The following is a 17,548-nucleotide window of genomic DNA, read 5'->3' as shown; positions in this document are numbered from 1 at the left end:
GCGTCCCGCGGGCCGCCTCCAGAACGCGCCGCAGCCCGGCCGGCCGCCACGGCCCGGATGCCTGCCCAGCTCCCCCCTGGCCCCTCGGCCGGTACCCTGCCCCTTTGGCAGTCGCTAGTGCATCTGGAACCAGGAGTTTTTACTTTATCTGTAGTTTTTGATTTTTTGCGATAGGGTCTCGCTGTATAGTTGAGGCTGCCCTTGAACTCGCTATGTAGCCCAGGCTGGCCTTGCCTTCCCAGATATTTTCCTGCTGCAGCCTCCCGATGCTGGAACTACCAGCCTACACTACCGCGCCTGGCTATGGAACAAGCAGTTTTTAAAGAAATGAATCCAATTGCAGTAGTTGCTGACTTATAGCCCCCTCTTGGGGCTTCCTGTGTAGCTCTGTGGGAACACAGCCCCTGCCCATGGCCCCCAAGGTCCCTCCTGCCTCTGTGACCTCATCTCCCCCTCTTCAAGCCCCAGCCCCACTGGCCTTTTGCTCTTCCTACAACTTCATTTCCTGCTGACCCAGGGCCTTTGCATGTGCTGCCTGGCCTCTGCTGGTCTTTCTCCTGTGAGTGCCTTCTCCCCAGATCCCTTCCTGACTCAGGACCCAGTTTTTCCATCGTGCCTTTTTGTGTCCCTGCGGGGGCTCCCTGGGGTGGACACAGGAAGGTGTCCCTGGAGTCCTTCAGGGCTGGTCTGGCTGAGTGTAGCTTCCTGCTGGTCCCTGGGCTGGGTATTGGAGCAGCTCACAGAAAGCAGTCTGGCCTGTCTTTGGGAATTTATTCCGCACCAACAGCTTGATGCTGGCGCTGGACACCTGGGTACTCTGAGCTGCAGCTCTTCACCTGCGCTGACCCCTGTGCTCATGCCTGGTCACTGGGGAAGCAGAGGGAGGGGTGGAGCTGGATTGAATTAACCCCCGCCAGAGTCACCCTGCCCTGCCCGGTGCCCTTAGCCAGGTGCCAGTCTAGCCAGGGAGGCTGTTGTCCAAACCAGAGATGGACAGTGGCTGAGCAGGGTGGTCTGGGCTGTGGGGTGGTGGTAGGTGCTGCACATAGAGATGGGGACGTGCCTGGGAGTGGCAGGAAGCAGTCAGGGCTGGAGCGGAGACGGGCCCCTCCTGCGTCACGGTCCCCGCTGCCCGCCCTGGGCCTTGCTGTCCGGGCCTCACCAGCGGTGCTGTTTCCCACACGCTGTGCCCCGTTGGCTCCCACAGGAGGGGCTGTGCTGGCCCACGCCGGTGCCCCGGTTCCCAGCGTGGGCCTGCTGGGTAGCAGCTGCCTGAGGAGGCCCCACTGAATGGAGGAAGGCAGGTCATGCCGGCCCCCAGCTCCCCACCCTGGGGGGTTTTAGGAAGCTGTCTACCTGGCTCTGGTCCTCTGGAACCCCTGGGATGGAGATGCACCTGAGGGTTCCAGTCGTGTCACCTAACGGAAGGTGCTTGGCCTCTGAGATGAATGACAGGCGACCTTTCTGCCGAAGTCTCACCGGTGTGGGGAGCCACGGCCACGTGGCTGAGTCACAAGATCGGGCGCAGTGCTGTGGTCCCGGGAGCCCCGCTGGGTGCACCTCGTGTAGCCTGGCCACCAGGGTCGGGCCCAGGACTTGGAAAGAGCAAGTGCGCTGTATTCGGGCTCTGGAGTCACTGGGCCTGCAGACGCGGGGGGCCGGGGTGGCCCGGCGCGGTGGTGGGACGTGGGAAGGGCCAGCCCCTCCCTCGGGCAGGTCCACTCTGAGGGTCCCCGGAGCACCCCGGCTGACAGTCACAAAACTGTGGGCTTCACTGAGTGGGGTTTTCTAAGGCTGAACTGGAGCTCGGAGCGTGGGAATGAGGCCCGGCTGTGGCACTGTGGGGGTTCTGTGGGGGGTGCACTGGGAGGCAGGGGGAGGGAGACGGAGGGACGGAAGGAGGGAGGGAGAAAAGGGTGGCACATTTAAGCTGGGGCTTCCAGGTCACTTTTCTTTCCTTCTTTCTCCCTGCCCGTCTTTTCCTTCTGGGGATGGAGCCCAGGGCCTTCACCCTGAGCTGCACCCCGTCTTTGTCATTCTTCTGGTACTGGGAATCAAACTCAGGACCTTGTTCTTGCCAGGCAGGTGCTGTGCGGCTGAGCTGTATCCCCGGCCCCCAAGTCTTTCTTGAAGCTTTTTCTTTTAGTTTTTAATTTTGAGGCAGAGTCTCACTGAGTTGCCCAGCTTGTGCTTGAACTAGGGATGCTCCTGCCTCAGCCTCGCAAATGTGCTGTGATTATGTGGGTGTGCCTGGGCGCCCCGAGCCTGTAGGCTGGGGCTCTGCACCCTGCTTCTGGTGATTCTCACAGTGGCCCGGGGGTTTCTCAGCACTGACAGACCTTCTGTCGCAGGAGCACTGAGAAGACCCTGTGTCCCAGCATGCGACGTGTGCCCGGGGAGCAGTGCCAGGCCTTGTCCTGTGCTGTTTTGGGGCACGGTCCCTCCTCGCTGCTGCTGATTTGCTGCAGGGTGACTTCGTATATTTGGTTTGCTGTACTTACTTATTTGGTTGTCTTCTGACACACGGTTGATGTGTTCCGGCTGGCCTTGAGCTCCCTATGTAGCCCAGGCTGGCCTCGAACTTGTGACTCTCCTGCCTCAGGCCCCGGAGTGCTAGGGTGACAGGTGTGAGCCACCATGCACGTGGCTGTGTTTATCTTTTTGAGACATGGGCTTGCTGTATCGTCCGGGCCGGCCTAGAACTAGTGACCCTCTTGCCCCAGCCTCGCAAGTGCTGAGATCACAGGCGTTCGCCCCCGTGCCTGGCTGCTGCTTGCCAGGCTCTCTGGCGACCTTGTGTGGGGACGGGATGGTACCCGACGCTGGTACCAAGCAGAGGAAAACAAGTGCTGCCGGCACTGCCCGACGGTGCCCCAGGACTCTCGCGTTCTCCTCTCTGTGTCTTCCAGGCAGACTTTTTGAAAGGATTGCCCGTGTACAACAAGAGCAATTTTAGTCGATTCCATGCTGACTCTGTGTGCAAGGCTTCGGTGAGTGTGTTCTGGGAGCCCCGGGGGCGGGGCTGAGCGGGCAGGGGCGCTGGGGGCGGCGGGACGCGGTGTGCCGCGCGCCTGAGCCTCGCTCCTCCTGCAGAACCGGCGCCCCTCCGTCTATCTGCCCACCCGGGAGTACCCATCAGAACAGAGTGAGTCGCCGTGGCCGGGCTCGGGGGTGGGCGCGTGCATGAGCCCTCCACTCCTGCCCTTGTTTCTTCGTTGTAATTTTGCGGTGCTGGGGCTGGAGCAGAGGAAGCAAGGGCCTTGCGTGTGGCCGGTGCTGAGCCGCCTGCAGCCCTGCCTGCCCTGGAGGGTGGGGCTCGGCTGCTGATTGCTCTACATAGCCTGGACCTAGGCTGGTGGGGCTCCGCTGGGCCCCATCTCGCAGCTGCTGGCCCTGGCGCTGGCCCTGTGGTCAGATTGTGAGCCCTGGGGCTGCAGCTCACGTTTGTGGCACAGACAGCCCCAGGCAGGGAGGGAGTAGAGGGGCAGGCCCCCAGCGAGGACGCGCCAGGCCTAGAGGGGCCGTGGGGCCAGGCCCGACAGAGGGTGCTGCAGGGTGGGGGACTTGGTCATAGCGTTGGCAGTGGTGAGAGCAAGTCTTGTGCTGGCTACCGTGGCACCTGCCTGTTGTGTCAGCCCTGGGAGGCCGAGTCAGGAGAACTACAAGTTCCAGCCTCACCCAGGCAACTTACTGGCTTAGACCTAGTCGCAAAAGAAAATAAGAGCCGGGCATGGTGGTGCACACCTGTAATCCCAGTACTCGGGAGGCTGAGGAAGGGCAGTCTTTGTGCGTTTGAGACCAACCTAGGCTATAAAGGGAGCTCAAGGCCAGCCTGAACGGCATAGTGAGACCCTGTCTCAAAAAGACAAAAAAGAAAAGAAAAAGGAAAAGAAGGCCTGGGGGTGTGGCTCACAGGTGGGGCCAGTCCTAGACCCCGCCTTTAGCCCTAGCCCTGTAAAAAACAAAAAACCAAAGAATCGCTGGGATCCTGCAGGTTGGGCGGGCACCCTCACTGGGCGCTATGTGCCTTTGGGCCAGGGTGGGGCCTGCAGCCCTGGGGGAGACGGGGCGCTGCCTGTGGCCCACTGGGGCGGGAATCATGTGCTCTCCGAGACCCCCTCCTGACCTGAGAAGATGGCCTGGGCCAAGGGCCAGGGAGGAGTGGGCCAGCCATCTCTGCTGCTTTCTTTCTCCTTCACAGTCATTGTGACAGAAAAGACAAACATCCTTCTACGCTACCTACATCAGCAATGGGACAAAAAGGTAAGGCACATGGGGTTCAGGAGCTGGGAATTGAGGTAGCACAGGTTCTGAGTGGGCAGAGCTGAGTGATGGAGAGAAGGGGGATTTGAGTGGGGCCTTGAAGATGGAGTAGGAGTTCACCAGGTGCTCCAGGAGATGGAAGAAATTCCAAAGGAAACAGCAGCTGCGCTGTGGCCTCAGTGGCCTAATGCTGGGGAGTTGGGGGCCAGGCTGTGCTAAGGCCAAGCCCACCGTCTGTGCCCTCATTAGGTGTGTTTTGTGGCAGTGCCCTAGAATCTCAGCTTTTTCTGCTGTGTGGAGGGGAGACCAGTGCCCCACCCCAGCCCACAGTTACAGGTGCAGGTGACACTCGGAGAGGCTGAGGCAGGAGGCTCAACCTGGGCAGTGTTATGAGACCTGCCTCATAGTAAATAAAAACAGCTGGGGGTGCAGCACTGTGCCGAGGTCCTGGCTTCGCCCCTGTAGTGACAACCAAGAGCTGTCTCCCCGGCCTGTAGCCCCGTGGCCCGGCCAGTGGCAGAGCTTTCATACTGCTGTGGTCAGTGGACATCCGCCCGACTGCACAGGGCCGGGTTGTCCCAAGCTGGTGTCACAGTGGTCGGTCTGAAGGGACCCCAGCAACCGCACAGGAAATCCGGGCTTCCTGTGCCCTTTGGCCCTGGTCTTGATTCCAGCGGCCGGGAGAGGAGACCCCCGAGGGAGGCAGGGCGCCCCGGTGGCTCCCAGGCGTCCCTTTGCCTTGGCCAGGCGCGGTGGCGTCAGGCTGTGTGGGTCGCTGGGAGTCTGCGCGTCCCTTGCCGGGGCTGTGGGGCCGCTCACGCTCTGTCCCCGCCCTGCCAGAATGCTGCCAAGAAGAGGGACCAGGAGCAGGTGGAGCTGGAGGGCGAGAGCTCAGCGCCGCCCCGCAAGGTGGCGCGGACGGACAGCCCCGACATGCACGAGGACACCTAGGCCGACGCCCGCCCCGTGTGTAAGCGCCCGCCCGCCCCGCTGGCCGCCCTCCCTCCCCGTCCACACCACTTCCAACCTCATAGGAGCCGATGTATTTATTTTCCTTGAGTTTTTATTTATGCTGTAACACGTGTCACGCGGTGGTTAAAGGGGACTCAGACCCAGTAGTGAGATGTCGGTAGATGCTTTTTAAGTAACCTGACCCCACCTCCCTGCCCAGGTCTCCAGCCCGGGACCCTGCGTGTCCTGTGTGTCTCAGGCTGGGGTCCCGCCGCCGCCGGCGGCAGGGGTGGGGCCGGGTGGGGCCAGCCGAGCTGCCCCGTGTGTCCCCACGCAGGGCGCCGCGGCCTGGGCTCGTGTTAGCGGTTTTATCCTGGACTCGCGCGTGCTCCGTGTCCACCCCAATAAAGGATCTTTCCTACTCCACCTCGCGTCTTTGCTCCGCCCGCCTCGGCCGGGAGGACGGAGCCCACCGTCATCCTCCTGTCGGCACAGCGGGGAGCGAGGAGGGGCCGTGCCATGCCCCGCGCCAGCGGATTCTCCTCAGCCTGCTGCGGCCACGTCAGGGCTGCAGGCACGGCGGAGCGGCTGCCCGCCACGCCCATCACTGCGTCCTGAGGACCGGCTCAGCCCAGAGAGACAGCGTGGGTCCCGGCACACGGCCAGGCAGAGTGCCTGGGAGGGGACCCTGCCAGAGACGGTTACGCCGCTTCGGGTGCCACCGGTGGGCGCGGCTGGGCGAGGGGCTGCTTCCTGGCCTGGGTGCACCGCTCCCGCCCACCCACCCCAAGGGGCCCTGAAGGTGGCTGTGGCTTTGGGAGCTTGGCTGGGGCGTTGGGGCTGGTGAGGGCATCGAGCTCAGAGCAGGGCGATGTCGGGAGGTCACCCACAGGTCACGCCATCGTGGCGGTGCTGGGCTGCAGGGCCACGGGGCTCCCTGAGGTGCCACTGGGCGGCTCTCGGCGTGCTCCTGTGTCTGCCCTCGCCGGGCCCTGGTCGTGCAGGCTCTGGGTGTGGGCTGTGCCGAAGTGCGGGGAGCTTGCTGGGGTCGGCCAGCCCTCGGGGTGCCTGGTGTCACCTGGTTGGTGGCAGATGGTGGGGCTGGGCGTGCACCCTTCCCCTGGGCGTCAGGCGTCTTTGTCCCCTCTGAGGAGCTGGCCCCGTCCCTGTGCTGCAGGCGGGCTTCCTGGCCTTCGCAGTCCCCTTCACCACCCTGCTCGGCAGTCGCTGCCCCGCCTCTGCTGGCGCAGGCTGCCCGTTGCCTCCGGGTGCCCCGGCCAGGCCCTGAGCCCTCACATTCGGATGAGAATGCACACACCCCAGGTCCACACCTGAGGGCCCGTGATTCACGGCTGACTGCTGCACCAGGCTGCCCCCCAGCTCTCCTGGTGCCAGCTGTCTCCCGGTGTCCACATCTGTCCCTCCCTCCCTGCCGACCTGGTGCCAGATGCTCCCTGGAGGTGGCTGTCAGAATGACCGTCTCTTCCTTGCCGCCCAGCGCAGGGAGAGGACTGCCACCCTTACCCCCACCAGGCCGAGGCACTGCTGACTTCATCTAGGATGCTAGGGCCAGCTCCGGGGGCTCTGCAGTCCCAAGGCCCAGGTCACCCCGTCGTGGGGAAATCTGGAGCTTCTGCAAAGCCTGAGATGGTTCCAGGAGCCCGGTCAGCCGGCCCGAGCCCAGAACGCCACACTCACCCTGGGCGCTGTCGAAATAGACTTTTTATTGCATTGCTGCCGTTTTACAAAAATATGACAAAATAAATTAAAAACAAATAAATAATTGCCTATTCTGTGTGTGTGTGTTGCCTATGGGTGTTGGGGCACCTTTTGTGCCCCAATCCTGGTCGAAAGGAAAACGGCAGAGGGGAGCTGCCCTGGAAGGGGCAGCCTTGCTGGGCAACGAGGCCCACATTGCTGACTGCTATTGCATATGTCGGAGGCGGGAGGCAGCTAGTGCCAGCCACCGGGCCAGCACACTGCTTGGGGGCTGGGGCTGGGGCTGGGGCCAGGGCCAGGGCCGGGTGTGGGGGCTTCGGGGGGCTCCGGCTCCAGCTCCGGTGGCAGCGGGAGGCTGTAGAAGCTGGCGTCCCCTGGTAGGGGCTGCAGTGGGGGTGCGGGCATGGCCAGGGCGCAGGGCGGGCACTCAGCGACAGTGGCAGCCGGGGGGCTCGGGTGGGTGGCGGCAGCCTCACCCCCGCAGCCCCAGGGTGGGTCCCATTGCCAGCAGCCCGCAGGCGGTGTCGGGGGCCGGGACCGAGGTGCAGGGCTCCGGCTGCGGCGCGTGCGGAGGGCAGGGGCGCCTGTGGGGCCTGGTGCTGTCCCTGCGGAGGGAGAGGGGCCGTTCCGGGCCGTGTCGCCCTGCTGGCCCGTGGCTCCCTCCCGGCGCAGGTGCAGGAAAGGCCTTATTGCTCTGATTGGGTCAGTGGGGCCGGTGGGCCACCTCCCTGGGCGTCTTTGAGGGTGTCCCTGCCTCAGGCTGGGGAGGGGCAGGAGGAGTCCCTCTGGCTTCTGACCTGTGGCCCTGTCCTGCAGTGGCCGCCGGAGCCCAGGCGGGGCTGGGGCGGTGGGCAGCATGGCAGAGACCCGGAGGCCTGGCCTGGGTGGCACAGGTGCGGCGGGGAACCAGACTCCCTGGCTTGGGGCTCCCTGAACAGCGCCCGCGGGGTTTGCATAGAGGCCGGGGGTCTGGGCCCCCAGGGAGCTGGGTGCGGGCGGTCGGCGGGGTGGAGGCGCCCCTCTCCTGGGGGAGCAGGCTCAGGGTCCTCCCGCTCGGCAGGGACCCGCGTGGGCTGGGCCAGGGCTCCGGGGCTGGCCACCCTCCCACCCAAGCCAGGGCGCAGCATCCCCACCCCGAGTTAAAGCTTGTGACCTGAGCCTTCCTCTTCAGGCCGGGGCACTTCCCGCTCCTCAGCTGAGGCCTCGTCCACTGGCCCACTCCTTGGGGCCCGGCCGCCACCACCACCACCACCGGGGGCTGGGTCCTGCCGGGCCTGGCCACCCGCGCCTGCCCCGTTGGCCTCGGCCCGCGCGCCGCCGAAGGGGAAGAGCTTGGTGGCGTGGAAGGCCTTGGGTGGCGAGTGGCTGCGCTCCGGGTCCCGCCGGGTCTCGGGCGACTTGAGGAATTTGAAGCTGAGGAAGGCAGGCAGGCGGGTGTCCCCTCCCGTGGGTGACGGGGCGGGGGCCGGCCGGGGGCCGGGTGCTGTGGCGCCGGCCCCGGCGGTGGCCCCGGATGACAGGAACTTGCCCTGCAGTGGGATGATCTGCTTCAGCTTCATGACGTTGTTGGGTGCCAGCAGTGAGCCGGGGCGCTTGGGCCGCTCCTGCCCGTGGCCTCCCGCCCCGCTGCCCTTGGCCTTGGCAGAGGGCTTCTCGGCACTGGCGGCGTCCAGCCCTGCGCCCTCGGCCCGAGCCTCCCCCCGGCCGGCGTCCCGCTCCCGGCGGGCGTGGTGCTCAGCATGGCGCTGCCGCTCTTCCTCCTCCCGCCGCCGCCGCTGCTGCTGCTGGTAGCGGTGCTGGGCCTGGCGCTCGTGCCTCTGTGGACGGGGCGGGCGTGAGCAGGAGAGGGCCGGGGCGAGGGCCGCCCTGGGCTGTGCGGGGGCAGGGCCTCCGAACACTCATCGGGGTCCCCGGGACCCCTCAGCTGCTCCTGGGCCCTGTGGGCGTGGGCAGATGGGTGCTCCCTGGGCTCGCCCGCAGCCCTGGCCCCTGGGGCACTCTGGGCAAAGTGGGAAGGGATCCAAACGTGAACTTGGCCCCAGCAGAATCCCTGGCCCCGTGCCGCTGCTTTCTGGGAATTGGGAAGAAAACATATGTCGCTGGCCACCAACTGTCCCCGGCTGGGAGCCAGGCCGTCTCAGGAGCCTGGGAGGAAACAGGCCCGGCCGGGCCCTGCTTTCTTAAACCTTGCCTGGCCGCCGAGAAGCTGCTCTGGCCTGTGACCCGAAGCCCCCGTGGCTTTGAATCAATGAATGGCCGCTGGGCCATGCGCATGCAAGGCCCTGGGTTCCATCCCCAGCATTAGAAGAAAAAAGTCCAGCCCGTGTCCCAGCACGCAGTGTGGGTGACTGTCAGGATCAAGACGCTGTGCCCTTCCTGGGGAGCACCCTGTGTCCCTGGGCCGCGGGACGGTCGGGGGACAGCCCTGGCACCCCAGGACTCTGGAGGGGCTGGTTGGCATGATCATAGCTGTGCTCCAGATCCATGAGCAACTGCTCTGGACTGTGAGGCGCTCAAGACCCTCTATAAGGTGCTGTGCTGCGGGCACCGAACCCGCGCCTCCTGCCAGGCTCCCAGGACTCCCACACCTGCCGCGACTCCCGTGCTGTGTAAATGGGACGCCGCACTGCTGGGGTGGGCACAGGGCGAGCACCACAGTCCCAGCTACTCAGCAGGCTGAGGCCCTTTGAGGCCAGCAGTGCAAGCCAGCCTGGGCAACACAGTGCGACCCTGTCTCAAAAACAAATATAAATGAAAAAAATAAAAATAAAAGCAAGGAAAAGGTCTATGGATCTTCAGTACAAGTGCTTTTCTTTTTCCCTTCAGCGTTGAGGTTTGAATCCAGGCCCTCCATACTGAGTTACACTCGGCCCTTTTAAGTTTGTTTTTGTTTCGAGATAGGGTGTAGCTAAGTTGCCCTGAGAAGGCTCAAACTCGTGATCCTCCTGCCTCAGCCTCCCCAGTGCTGGGATGACAGCAGAGAAGTTTACCTTTTAGAGACTTGCAGCCTGTGGTTGGCTGAGCTCTGGGGGTGGGGACCAGCCCACCCGCACATTTTCCTTCGCACTAAGGGTCTCCCTGCTGTGCAGCCCACCGTGCAGGCTGGGCGCTGAGCCGGGAGCCTACCTTGAAGGCCTCCCGTCGCTGCTGCTCGAGTCTGGCCATCTCCTCGGCCACCCAGCCCGGGAGGTCAGGGACGGCCATGTGGATGAGGTACTTGAGGAGCAGAGCCAAGTGCTGCGGGCACAGACAGGGAGCTGCAGGCCCCGGCGACACCGCCCCACCCCGCCCCCGCCCAGCCGCCAGCGCCCACCTCGAGCACTACCACGGACACGATGGCCGCCTCCGGGCTCAGCCAGGGGAAGAGGCGCTGCAGCTGCCCGCACTGCCCGATGAGGTAGCAGTTCACCACGATGGCCAGCACGCCCATGGCCTCCATTACCTTCTGTGGGCCGGGGGTCGGGGCTAAGTGGGCCTGGCTGGTCCCGGCCGGTGCCCAGGCTGGACCCAGGACCCCCGGCCCGGCCCTGCCCACCTGCCACTGGCCGATGCTCTCCACGCGCTGGCCAAAGGGCCGCTGCAGCCCCGTGCACAGCTTGAAGGCGTCGCTGCGGATCTCGATGAGGTTGTTGACCAGGGCGCAGAGCGCGGCCAGCGGGAAGGCGGAGGAGAACAGCACGACGTAGCCGAACTGCACGAACATCTCCTGGTAGTCCTGGAAGGTGTCCTGCGGACGGTGGGCGGCAGGGGCATGGGCGGGGCGGCCCGGCGGCTCCTCCCTGCGCGCCCGCCGCAGCCGGCCGCCGCACCGCGCACCTCGTACTTCTTCATGCAGCTCTCCAGCTCCGCCTGGGTGAGCTGGGGCGAGTGCTCCTCCTCGGGCGGGTCGATCCAGGAGGAGCGGTTCTGCCGCCTCTGCTTTGCTGCCGGGTCTCCAGAGGCGGGCTCCGGGTCTCGGCCTCCCTCAGGGCCCTGGTCCCGGCCCTCGCCCCCCGCCCGGCGGAGCAGGACGGCTGGGTGCTCGTGCTCAGGGCTCCCAGGAGGGCCCTCTGCCTCGTCGTCATCCTCAGCCAGCGTGAACACACCCGGCTCCATCCCCTTCTCCACCATGGTGGGGCTGCCCTCCTCCAGAAGGGCCTCTGGGCTTGGGCCAGGCCGGTGCCGCCCGGCCCCCCGCTCGGCAAAGCTGACCTTCTTCAGCCGGAGCCCGCAGTCCAGGAGGCCACCATCCTCACCCTCATCGTCGTCATCTTCCTCCTCCTCGTCCTCCTCCTCGTCCTCCTCCGCACCCCCAGGCCCGTCCCTGACCTCCCCCCCCTCCCCCGAGGGCCTGCTCTCCGCTGCAGTCGTCTCCTCCTCCTCCTCAGGCGCCCCGCAGCCCCCGCCAAGACACCTTCGGCCCCCCGCCCCGCTGCCACCCTCGTCAGCCTGGGGTTCGAGGAGGCGGGGTGCAGGGCGCCGGAGGCTCAGGCCACCGAGCAGGGCCCGCGCCAGCCCTGCCAGGGCCCGCAGGCCGAGCTCGCCGCGGCGAAGGTGGCTGTAGAGGTGGGGCTGCAGGACCTCACGCACGTTCTGCAGGAACTGCCTGGTGATCAGCAGGGTGGCCAGCATCTAGGGGTTGGGGAGAGGCCGCTTGGGGGCAGGGGGCCAGGCCCAGCACAGGGCACCACCCCAGATGTCCCTGGACACCAGGGATCGGCACTCAGCCGTGTTGACTGCCACGGAGCACAGCCTGGCTCGAGCAGCACCAGGCCTGGCACCAAGCACTCCGCCCCCAGGCCTTGCGAGGCCCATCCTCCTGCGCTGGGTCCTCGCCACCCCAGTCCCGCTGCACATGCGCCCCAGCACAGCCACTGCCCGCCTGGCCAGGCCCGTGGCCTCGCCACCTGCCCGTACTTTGGCCCGGGCTGACGGCAGGAGAGCCCGGAGGGAGAGGAGGAGCAGGCGGAACCGCAGGGCCACGAGCGGGACCAGTACCGCCCGAAGCTGCCGCTCGAGGCTCTGGGACAGGGACAGGACGAGCAGGAGCTGTGGAGGGACCGACGGACAGATGGACAGACAGATGGACAGGCAGAGAGAGGACGCACGGATGGACGGACGGACAGAGAGGAGAGAAGGATGGAGGAGGGGGGGGAGAGGCCGGGAGCCCTGGGACCCCTGGGCCAGGTCCGGCCCCCCACCGGCTGCTGCCGGAGCAGGGTCTCACCTCCTTGAGACGCTCCATGTCCTTGAGGTAGAAGCCAATGTAGAAGAGGCTCAGGTAGGAATTGACAAACTGGAGCTGCGGGCAGGAGGGAGGCAGGCGACGGTCACCTCCGCTCCCGCAGGCCCCCTGCGCCTCGCCGGTGGCGGCCACTCACCAGGACGACCTTGATGATGAGATGCTTCTCGTAGGCGCTCTCCAGCCGGTAATTCTCTGGGGGCCAAGGAGGGCTGTGAGGAACCAGTTGGGCCCCCAGGGCAGTGGAGACCCCAGGGCTGTGGGGACCCCCTACCCCTGCAGATCATACCCATGTCGTTGAGCCAGATGGCCAGCTTCTTGTAGCCCTCGGCACTCACGCTGACCAGCAGGGCCAGCACGACCTTGGGCAGGAAGCGGGCGAGGCGCGGCAGCCCCTTCACACTCAGCACCAGCTCCTGCGGCGGGCAGGGTGTGGCTCAGGGTGGCTGGCGGGCGGGGCCGTCCCGGAGGCCAGGGCTAGGGCACAGGGCTACCTGCAGCCGGAAGCAGCCAAGCATGAGCAGGAAGATGCAGGTGAGGCAGGCCAGGCACAGGGGCAGGCTCACGAGCAGCTGGAAGAGCAGCCGCTTCCAGGGCGGGTAGTACAGCTCCTCCACGCGGGTCACCGGGCTGATGCGACGCACACCCTGGCATAGGGCGGGCCGTGAGACCAGAGGGCCACCCCGCTCCCGACCCCCTCCCGCCCCTCCTGGTCCAGGTTCCCGCAGGACACCCTCGCCCCGGGGGTGCCCCTTTCCCTCAGAGCCCCTGCTGTGCCCGCCCACCTGTGCACCCCCCTTTCCCCTCTTCTCCCAGCTCTCGGCTGACCCTGAACTGGGGCCGCGGCTCCTCCAGAGCTTCCCCGGGCGAGTCCAGGGTCCCCCACTTGTAGGCCAGCTCTGCGCCCCTCCGCTTCCACTCCTCCAGGAACAGCGTCGACCAGATCACGTTGAAGAGCGCGAAGACCACGCAGGACACGTCTCGGCTCGTCTGCGGGTGCCGGCGCAGGGCGGGCCGTCAGGCCGGCGGCTCGAGAGGACACTGGGGGCCGGCCTCCCCAGCCCACGCGCTACCTGGTCCGCCTCTGTGAGTGTGTACAGCACGGAGCCGAAGACAGCCGGGTACACCATGGCCGACGTGTAGAAGCCCAGCCAGGCAAAATACATGGCGATTTTCACACCGAAGTAATCGCAGATGTCGTCTGCCAGGGGGATGGGTGTAGGTCACCCGCGTCTGCCTCCCGGGCCCCCCGTCTGTCCCTGCCCAGCCCCTGGCCCCGGGCCGCACCTAGAGGCTGGTTTTCACACACCGCCTGCACCCAGGACTTCATGAGGCGGTTGAGGATGCGCTGCTCGTGCACGGGAAACACCTGCTGGATGATCCCGCGGGCCGCCAGCTCGGGGACTGCAGGAGGACGGGACAAGGGACTGGCCTGGCCTGCTCCTGCCCCCCGCTGGAACCCAAGCCGAAGCTCCGCGCCTGCACTTAGGCCCTAGGGGCTCTTCTAGGGGAGGAGGGCTGGATGGACGAACATCTCGTTCTCCTTGAGAATCTGGGAGTCGCAGGGGTGGCCGGGAGAGTGGGGGCACCCGGAGGGCAGGGCCCCATGGCAAACCATGTTTTAAAATAAAGGTATCAGGCCTCGGCTCGTGGCCCTGCCTGTCTAAGGAACGACGCAAAGCTGTCATCTGAAGGTGATCTTGTGTTGCTTGCGTGGCTTCACAGCGGAACCGAGGCGAGGCCTCGTCACACAGAATGCGGGGCGCTGTCCACGGTCCTGACAACCTATCCAGACCCGAGGAAGAACCTAGGCCAGGCCCGCCTCCCAAGGGATAAGCCCAACCCCTTTGGAAAAGCCACGCCCTTCAACGCGCTGATTGGCCAGACCCCATTCACGGAGACCACACCCCTAGAATTCATTAGTTGACCTCCTCTTTACTAATCCCTAACTGGCTGGACCTAGGCCCCGCCCTCTTGCCCCGCCCCACCCATCTCACTGCCTATGATTGGAGGGTCGGCGCCGCCTCGCTCACTGATTGGCTGGTCCTCCAGGAAGCGCACGTTGTGCAAGGCCTCCCCCTGCTTGGCGCGCAGGTTCTGCAGCCAGAAGCGGATGATGCTCTGGCGTTCCTGTTTGGGACAGGGTGTGAGCTCGGTGGGCGGCCCAGAGTCGGGGCGCCCAGGGCTCAGGAGCCGGCCCCACCTGGGAGGTGAAGAAGCGCAGCTCGCTCTCTACGTTCTCATAGATGAAATCCTCTTCGCAGGAGAAGCCTCGCGTGCCCCCGCCGAACTCGGCCTTGACGGCCTTGCGCAGCCCCAGCTCGTCGGCGCCCCGGAGCAGGCTGCGAGGAGGGCAGCGGCTCACAGGGGGCCCGCACGGACGGGGCGACCTGGGGGCGGGGCAGGGGCAGGCACTCGCCTCTCGTAAGTGGCGGTGACGAAGAAGGCGTAGGCGCGCGTGCGACGGTGGTGGCGGACTTGCACGATGAGCTCGGGGATGCCCACGCGGATGTGGTTCAGCAGCCAGAGCAGCGTGTGGTCGTCAGTCGTGTCTGCCAAGGGGCACGGGTACCTATCGCTCTCGCCACGAGAGGCCCCAGGACTTCCCACCTCCTCCCGCTCGGGAAGGCCGAGTCAGGAGGCCCGCTGGTACCTGGGAAGGTCATGAGCACGTCGCAGTTCTCCGTAGGCACTGTCTTCATCCATGCTTTGTGGGACACGAGGTAGCGCCCCGCCTGCAGCAGTCGTTTCCCGAAGAGCTTATCTGGGGGCCGGGAGCAGGCAGGGGTCAGGTCCCCGGGGTCCACCGACGCCCAGATGCGACCTCGGGCTCAGCCCCAGCGCTCTGCCTGACACGCGAGGCCCGCCTGGCCGGGCGAGCTTCTTGTCTTCTCCGCGCCCTTGCCAGGCCCTGCCCTCCTCCGGCAGCCCGTACACACCTCACTCCTGCTCAGGCCCAGCTCCGCCTCCAACCCACGATCGCGGGCGCGCAGGAGCAGCCCGAGCAGGCGCCTGCCCACCTAGGACAGCAGCCCGGAAGTGGGCGCCGCTCCCACCCCATCGCACAGGCCGGGAAACTGAGGCCCGCGCGCCCAAGGTCACACAGCCGAGTCCGGGTTCGAACCCGGGCCGGCGGGACTCCCTGCGCTCCACGGAGGGGCCGGAGCGTCCCTGCCCGCTGTGATGCAGAGCCCGTGTGGCCGGGGCTCCGAGGGGCGTGACCGGGCCTGGCGGGGCCCATCGCGCGCCGCAGGTCCCCGCAGCCCCGAGGAGCAGCGGGTCTCGGGCGGAAGCAGGCTGGACCGTGGCCTTAACACCGACCCCCCAACCCCCGTCTCCCCGCGCGGTCGAGCAGTCGCACACATACCTAGCACTCCGGATGCGGGGGCCGCAGGCTCGCCCTCTGGCGGGGGTCGCTTGCCCCGCTCCCCATCCAGGGCCGCGCCCCCGGCGCCCGAGGCGGGCTCCTCCATGGCGAGCTGGGTCAAGGGCTGCGCGCGGCCCGGGCGCCGGGGTGCCGCGGGCGCATGGGGCCGAGAGCGGAGGAGACAAAGGCCGTGCCCGCCCGCGCCGCTTCGTCCCCGTGCCCGGCGCTGCTTCTCGTCCCCGCCCGCGCCGAGCCGGCTCCCTCCAGGTCCGCGCGTCACTCTGGTTCTCGGCCGCCTGCCTGCCTGCACACTTTGGTTCTCGGGCCTGCCCGCTTGGTTCTCTGGGCTTTTCCGTCACCCGCCCACTCTGATCTCTGGTGCTCGTCCCCGCCCGCACCAAAGTGCATTCTTCAAATTGTCCCAACGTAAGCAACCGTCTGGTCTCTGCCCCGAGCCTCGGCTTCCCCATCTGAAGACTGCAGATTCTGATTGTTTGGAGGCGACAGGACGGGGGAGGGACAGGCCTGGTCCCGGGAGATTCTGGGAATAACTCACCCACACCAGCAAGAATGGGGTCACTGGTGACACGGGCCGCCCCGGGACCTTTGCACGCCTCAGCACATTCCACCCTCACTCCCGCCAAGGTTTAAATAAACACAATCCCTCTGGCTAAACGCACACTCCAAATAACGAACTTCTGTCTTGTTTTGTTTCTGGATGGAACCCAGAGCCTTCAGCCCGAGCTGCATCCCCAGCCTTTATCTTCTCTTTAATTTTGAGACAGGGTCCTGGTAAGTTCCTCTGCACCAGGCTAGGAGCTTGGCGAAAGCCCAGTCACCGAGAGCACACAGCAGATGCTGGGTGTGTACTGGAAACAAAGGGTGTCGTCCGATTGTGCGGATGACAGAGTAGGGCAGGATGGGGATCCCAGCCCGACTCCCGCGGACCCTCAGGTGCCCGCGCCCGCCCGCCCCGGCCGAGAACCAGAGGATCGCGGCCAGGCTCCCGAGGCCCCGCCTCCACGCCTGAAATCCGCCGCTCAGCGCTTTCTTGGGCTCGGCTGTCCCGAGTTAACCCGAAAGCGATCCCCGGACTCGGGCGCCGGGCGGGGCGGGGGCTGCGCTGGGCTCCTGCACGGCTTCCAGGAGGAGGGGGCCTGGGAGAGGCCTGGAGGAGGAGGGTGTCGGGTGGGGAACGGCGGTCGGGGCGCGGGAGGGAAGAGGGGATCGGCGGCAGCAGGGAGCTCCCCAAAAGATTTTCCCTGGGCCAGGGCCTGGGCTTCCCGGAGCTCATCCCCAGCCCCTTGTAGTTTTTACTGTGAGACAGGGTCTCGTTTAATTGCTCAGGGTGTGCTGGAACCACTCCTGCTTCAGGCTCCCCGATTGCTGAGATGTGGCCCCTTTCTCGGGCAGGGAGACAGCGCAAGCGTTTTTGCTTTGCCTAGGACTACGAATGAGCAAGGTGGAGAACCAGGACTCAGACCCAGCCTCCCTGGGATTCCCTGCGTGCCCACCTCTGTCCTTTCCCCCACCTCTCCTTTCCTTCGTCTGGATACCCGTAGCGCTACGGCCCTAACAATTCCGTCCAATGTTGCCGTTGGGAGCAATCATTTCGCTGCACTCGTTGGACTATAGGCTTCAACCTGTGGGCGGGACATGTTGTAAATGGCCCAATGGCAGTTCAGAGCCCCTGAGCGCTTTAGCAGTCAGATCGCAGAGTGGGCGGGGCCTGCTGCCCGCAGTTGAAGGCGTGCAGGAAGGTCGGGCAGGCGAGTAGCGAGCGGTTGGATCCATGTGGAGGGAGCTGCGGAGCCTGGCGGCCTGGGGGCCTCGCAGGTGGGGCGACCCGCGGAAGGGGTGTGACGGGGTGGGGCGTTGCTCGGGCTTCTTGGGTTCCCGCGCGATTCCCCTCAGCGTCCTTCCCAGCCGGCCCGAGCGAGCCCGGCCCTGCCCGCGCCGACCGGCCGCTGTCTCCCGCCCCAGCCTGTGCACGGCCCCCGGGGCCACCATCTTCGCGCTGAGCTCGG

The 17,548-nt window shown here is 66.0% G+C and overlaps 3 protein-coding genes across 11 annotated transcripts in view; 2 read left to right on the top strand and 1 right to left on the bottom strand.

Moving 5' to 3' along the window:
* Nucleotides 1-6,994, top strand: part of Dda1 (DET1 and DDB1 associated 1) — a 7,963-nt gene extending 969 nt beyond the window's left edge. Inside the window, exons 1-6 of one of the 8 annotated variants that reach the window (XM_005409527.2) lie at nt 270-559; nt 2,910-2,990; nt 3,094-3,145; nt 4,202-4,263; nt 5,104-5,233; nt 5,710-5,799. In XM_005409527.2, coding sequence (XP_005409584.1) covers nt 527-559; nt 2,910-2,990; nt 3,094-3,145; nt 4,202-4,263; nt 5,104-5,214 — 339 coding nt within the window. In that variant the 5' untranslated portion in view covers nt 270-526 and the 3' untranslated portion in view covers nt 5,215-5,233; nt 5,710-5,799. Of the gene's footprint in view, nt 1-185; nt 560-2,909; nt 2,991-3,093; nt 3,146-4,201; nt 4,264-5,103 lie in introns of those variants that run through there. The other 7 variants (XM_005409526.2, XM_013507243.1, XM_005409525.2 and 4 more) reach the window with 7 other exon arrangements.
* Nucleotides 6,919-15,996, bottom strand: Ano8 (anoctamin 8). Of its 2 annotated transcripts, XM_013507240.1 has the most exons (19): nt 15,522-15,996; nt 14,808-14,918; nt 14,574-14,706; nt 14,358-14,496; nt 14,188-14,284; nt 13,442-13,558; nt 13,228-13,355; nt 12,983-13,144; nt 12,649-12,801; nt 12,444-12,570; nt 12,294-12,349; nt 12,140-12,214; nt 11,830-11,961; nt 10,750-11,544; nt 10,469-10,660; nt 10,247-10,378; nt 10,060-10,170; nt 8,087-8,750; nt 6,919-7,538 (listed from the first exon to the last, which is right to left on the bottom strand). In XM_013507240.1, the coding sequence occupies exons 1-19, from the start codon at nt 15,625-15,627 to the stop codon at nt 7,168-7,170; spliced, it is 3,801 nt and encodes a 1,266-aa protein (XP_013362694.1). In that variant the 5' UTR covers nt 15,628-15,996; the 3' UTR covers nt 6,919-7,167. The 2 variants fall into 2 exon arrangements, with proteins under 2 accessions (XP_013362694.1, XP_005409585.2); XM_005409528.2 differs by lacking the exon at nt 11,830-11,961 and having other exon boundaries at nt 15,522-15,994.
* Nucleotides 15,997-16,577: 581 nt separating this feature from the next.
* Gtpbp3 (GTP binding protein 3 (mitochondrial)) overlaps nt 16,578-17,548 on the top strand; it is a gene marked incomplete in the record, with an annotated part of 3,694 nt that continues 2,723 nt past the window's right edge. Inside the window, 2 exon segments of the mRNA XM_005409671.2 lie at nt 16,578-17,357; nt 17,505-17,548. Of these exon segments, the coding sequence (XP_005409728.2) occupies nt 17,314-17,357; nt 17,505-17,548 (88 nt within the window).

The sequence above is a fragment of the Chinchilla lanigera genome, unplaced genomic scaffold (genome assembly GCF_000276665.1).
Source record: "Chinchilla lanigera isolate Chin_1 unplaced genomic scaffold, ChiLan1.0 scaffold00123, whole genome shotgun sequence".
NCBI classification, from domain to species: Eukaryota; Metazoa; Chordata; class Mammalia; order Rodentia; family Chinchillidae; genus Chinchilla; species Chinchilla lanigera.
The sequence above is the reverse complement of the archived record's forward strand: the minus strand, read 5'-3'. Positions and strand labels throughout refer to the sequence as shown.

Bases quoted from the DNA above. Each gene is read 5' to 3' on its own strand.
- Ano8 (XM_013507240.1), bottom strand. From the start codon at position 15,627: ATGGAGGAGCCCGCCTCGGGCGCCGGGGGCGCGGCCCTGGATGGGGAG. The intron at 14,919-15,521 runs GTATGTGTGCGA...CCCGGCCCCCAG, and splicing joins CCCCGCATCCGGAGTGCTAG to ATAAGCTCTTCGGGAAACGA. The intron at 14,707-14,807 runs GTACCAGCGGGC...GCCCCTTGGCAG, and splicing joins CGTGCTCATGACCTTCCCAG to ACACGACTGACGACCACACG.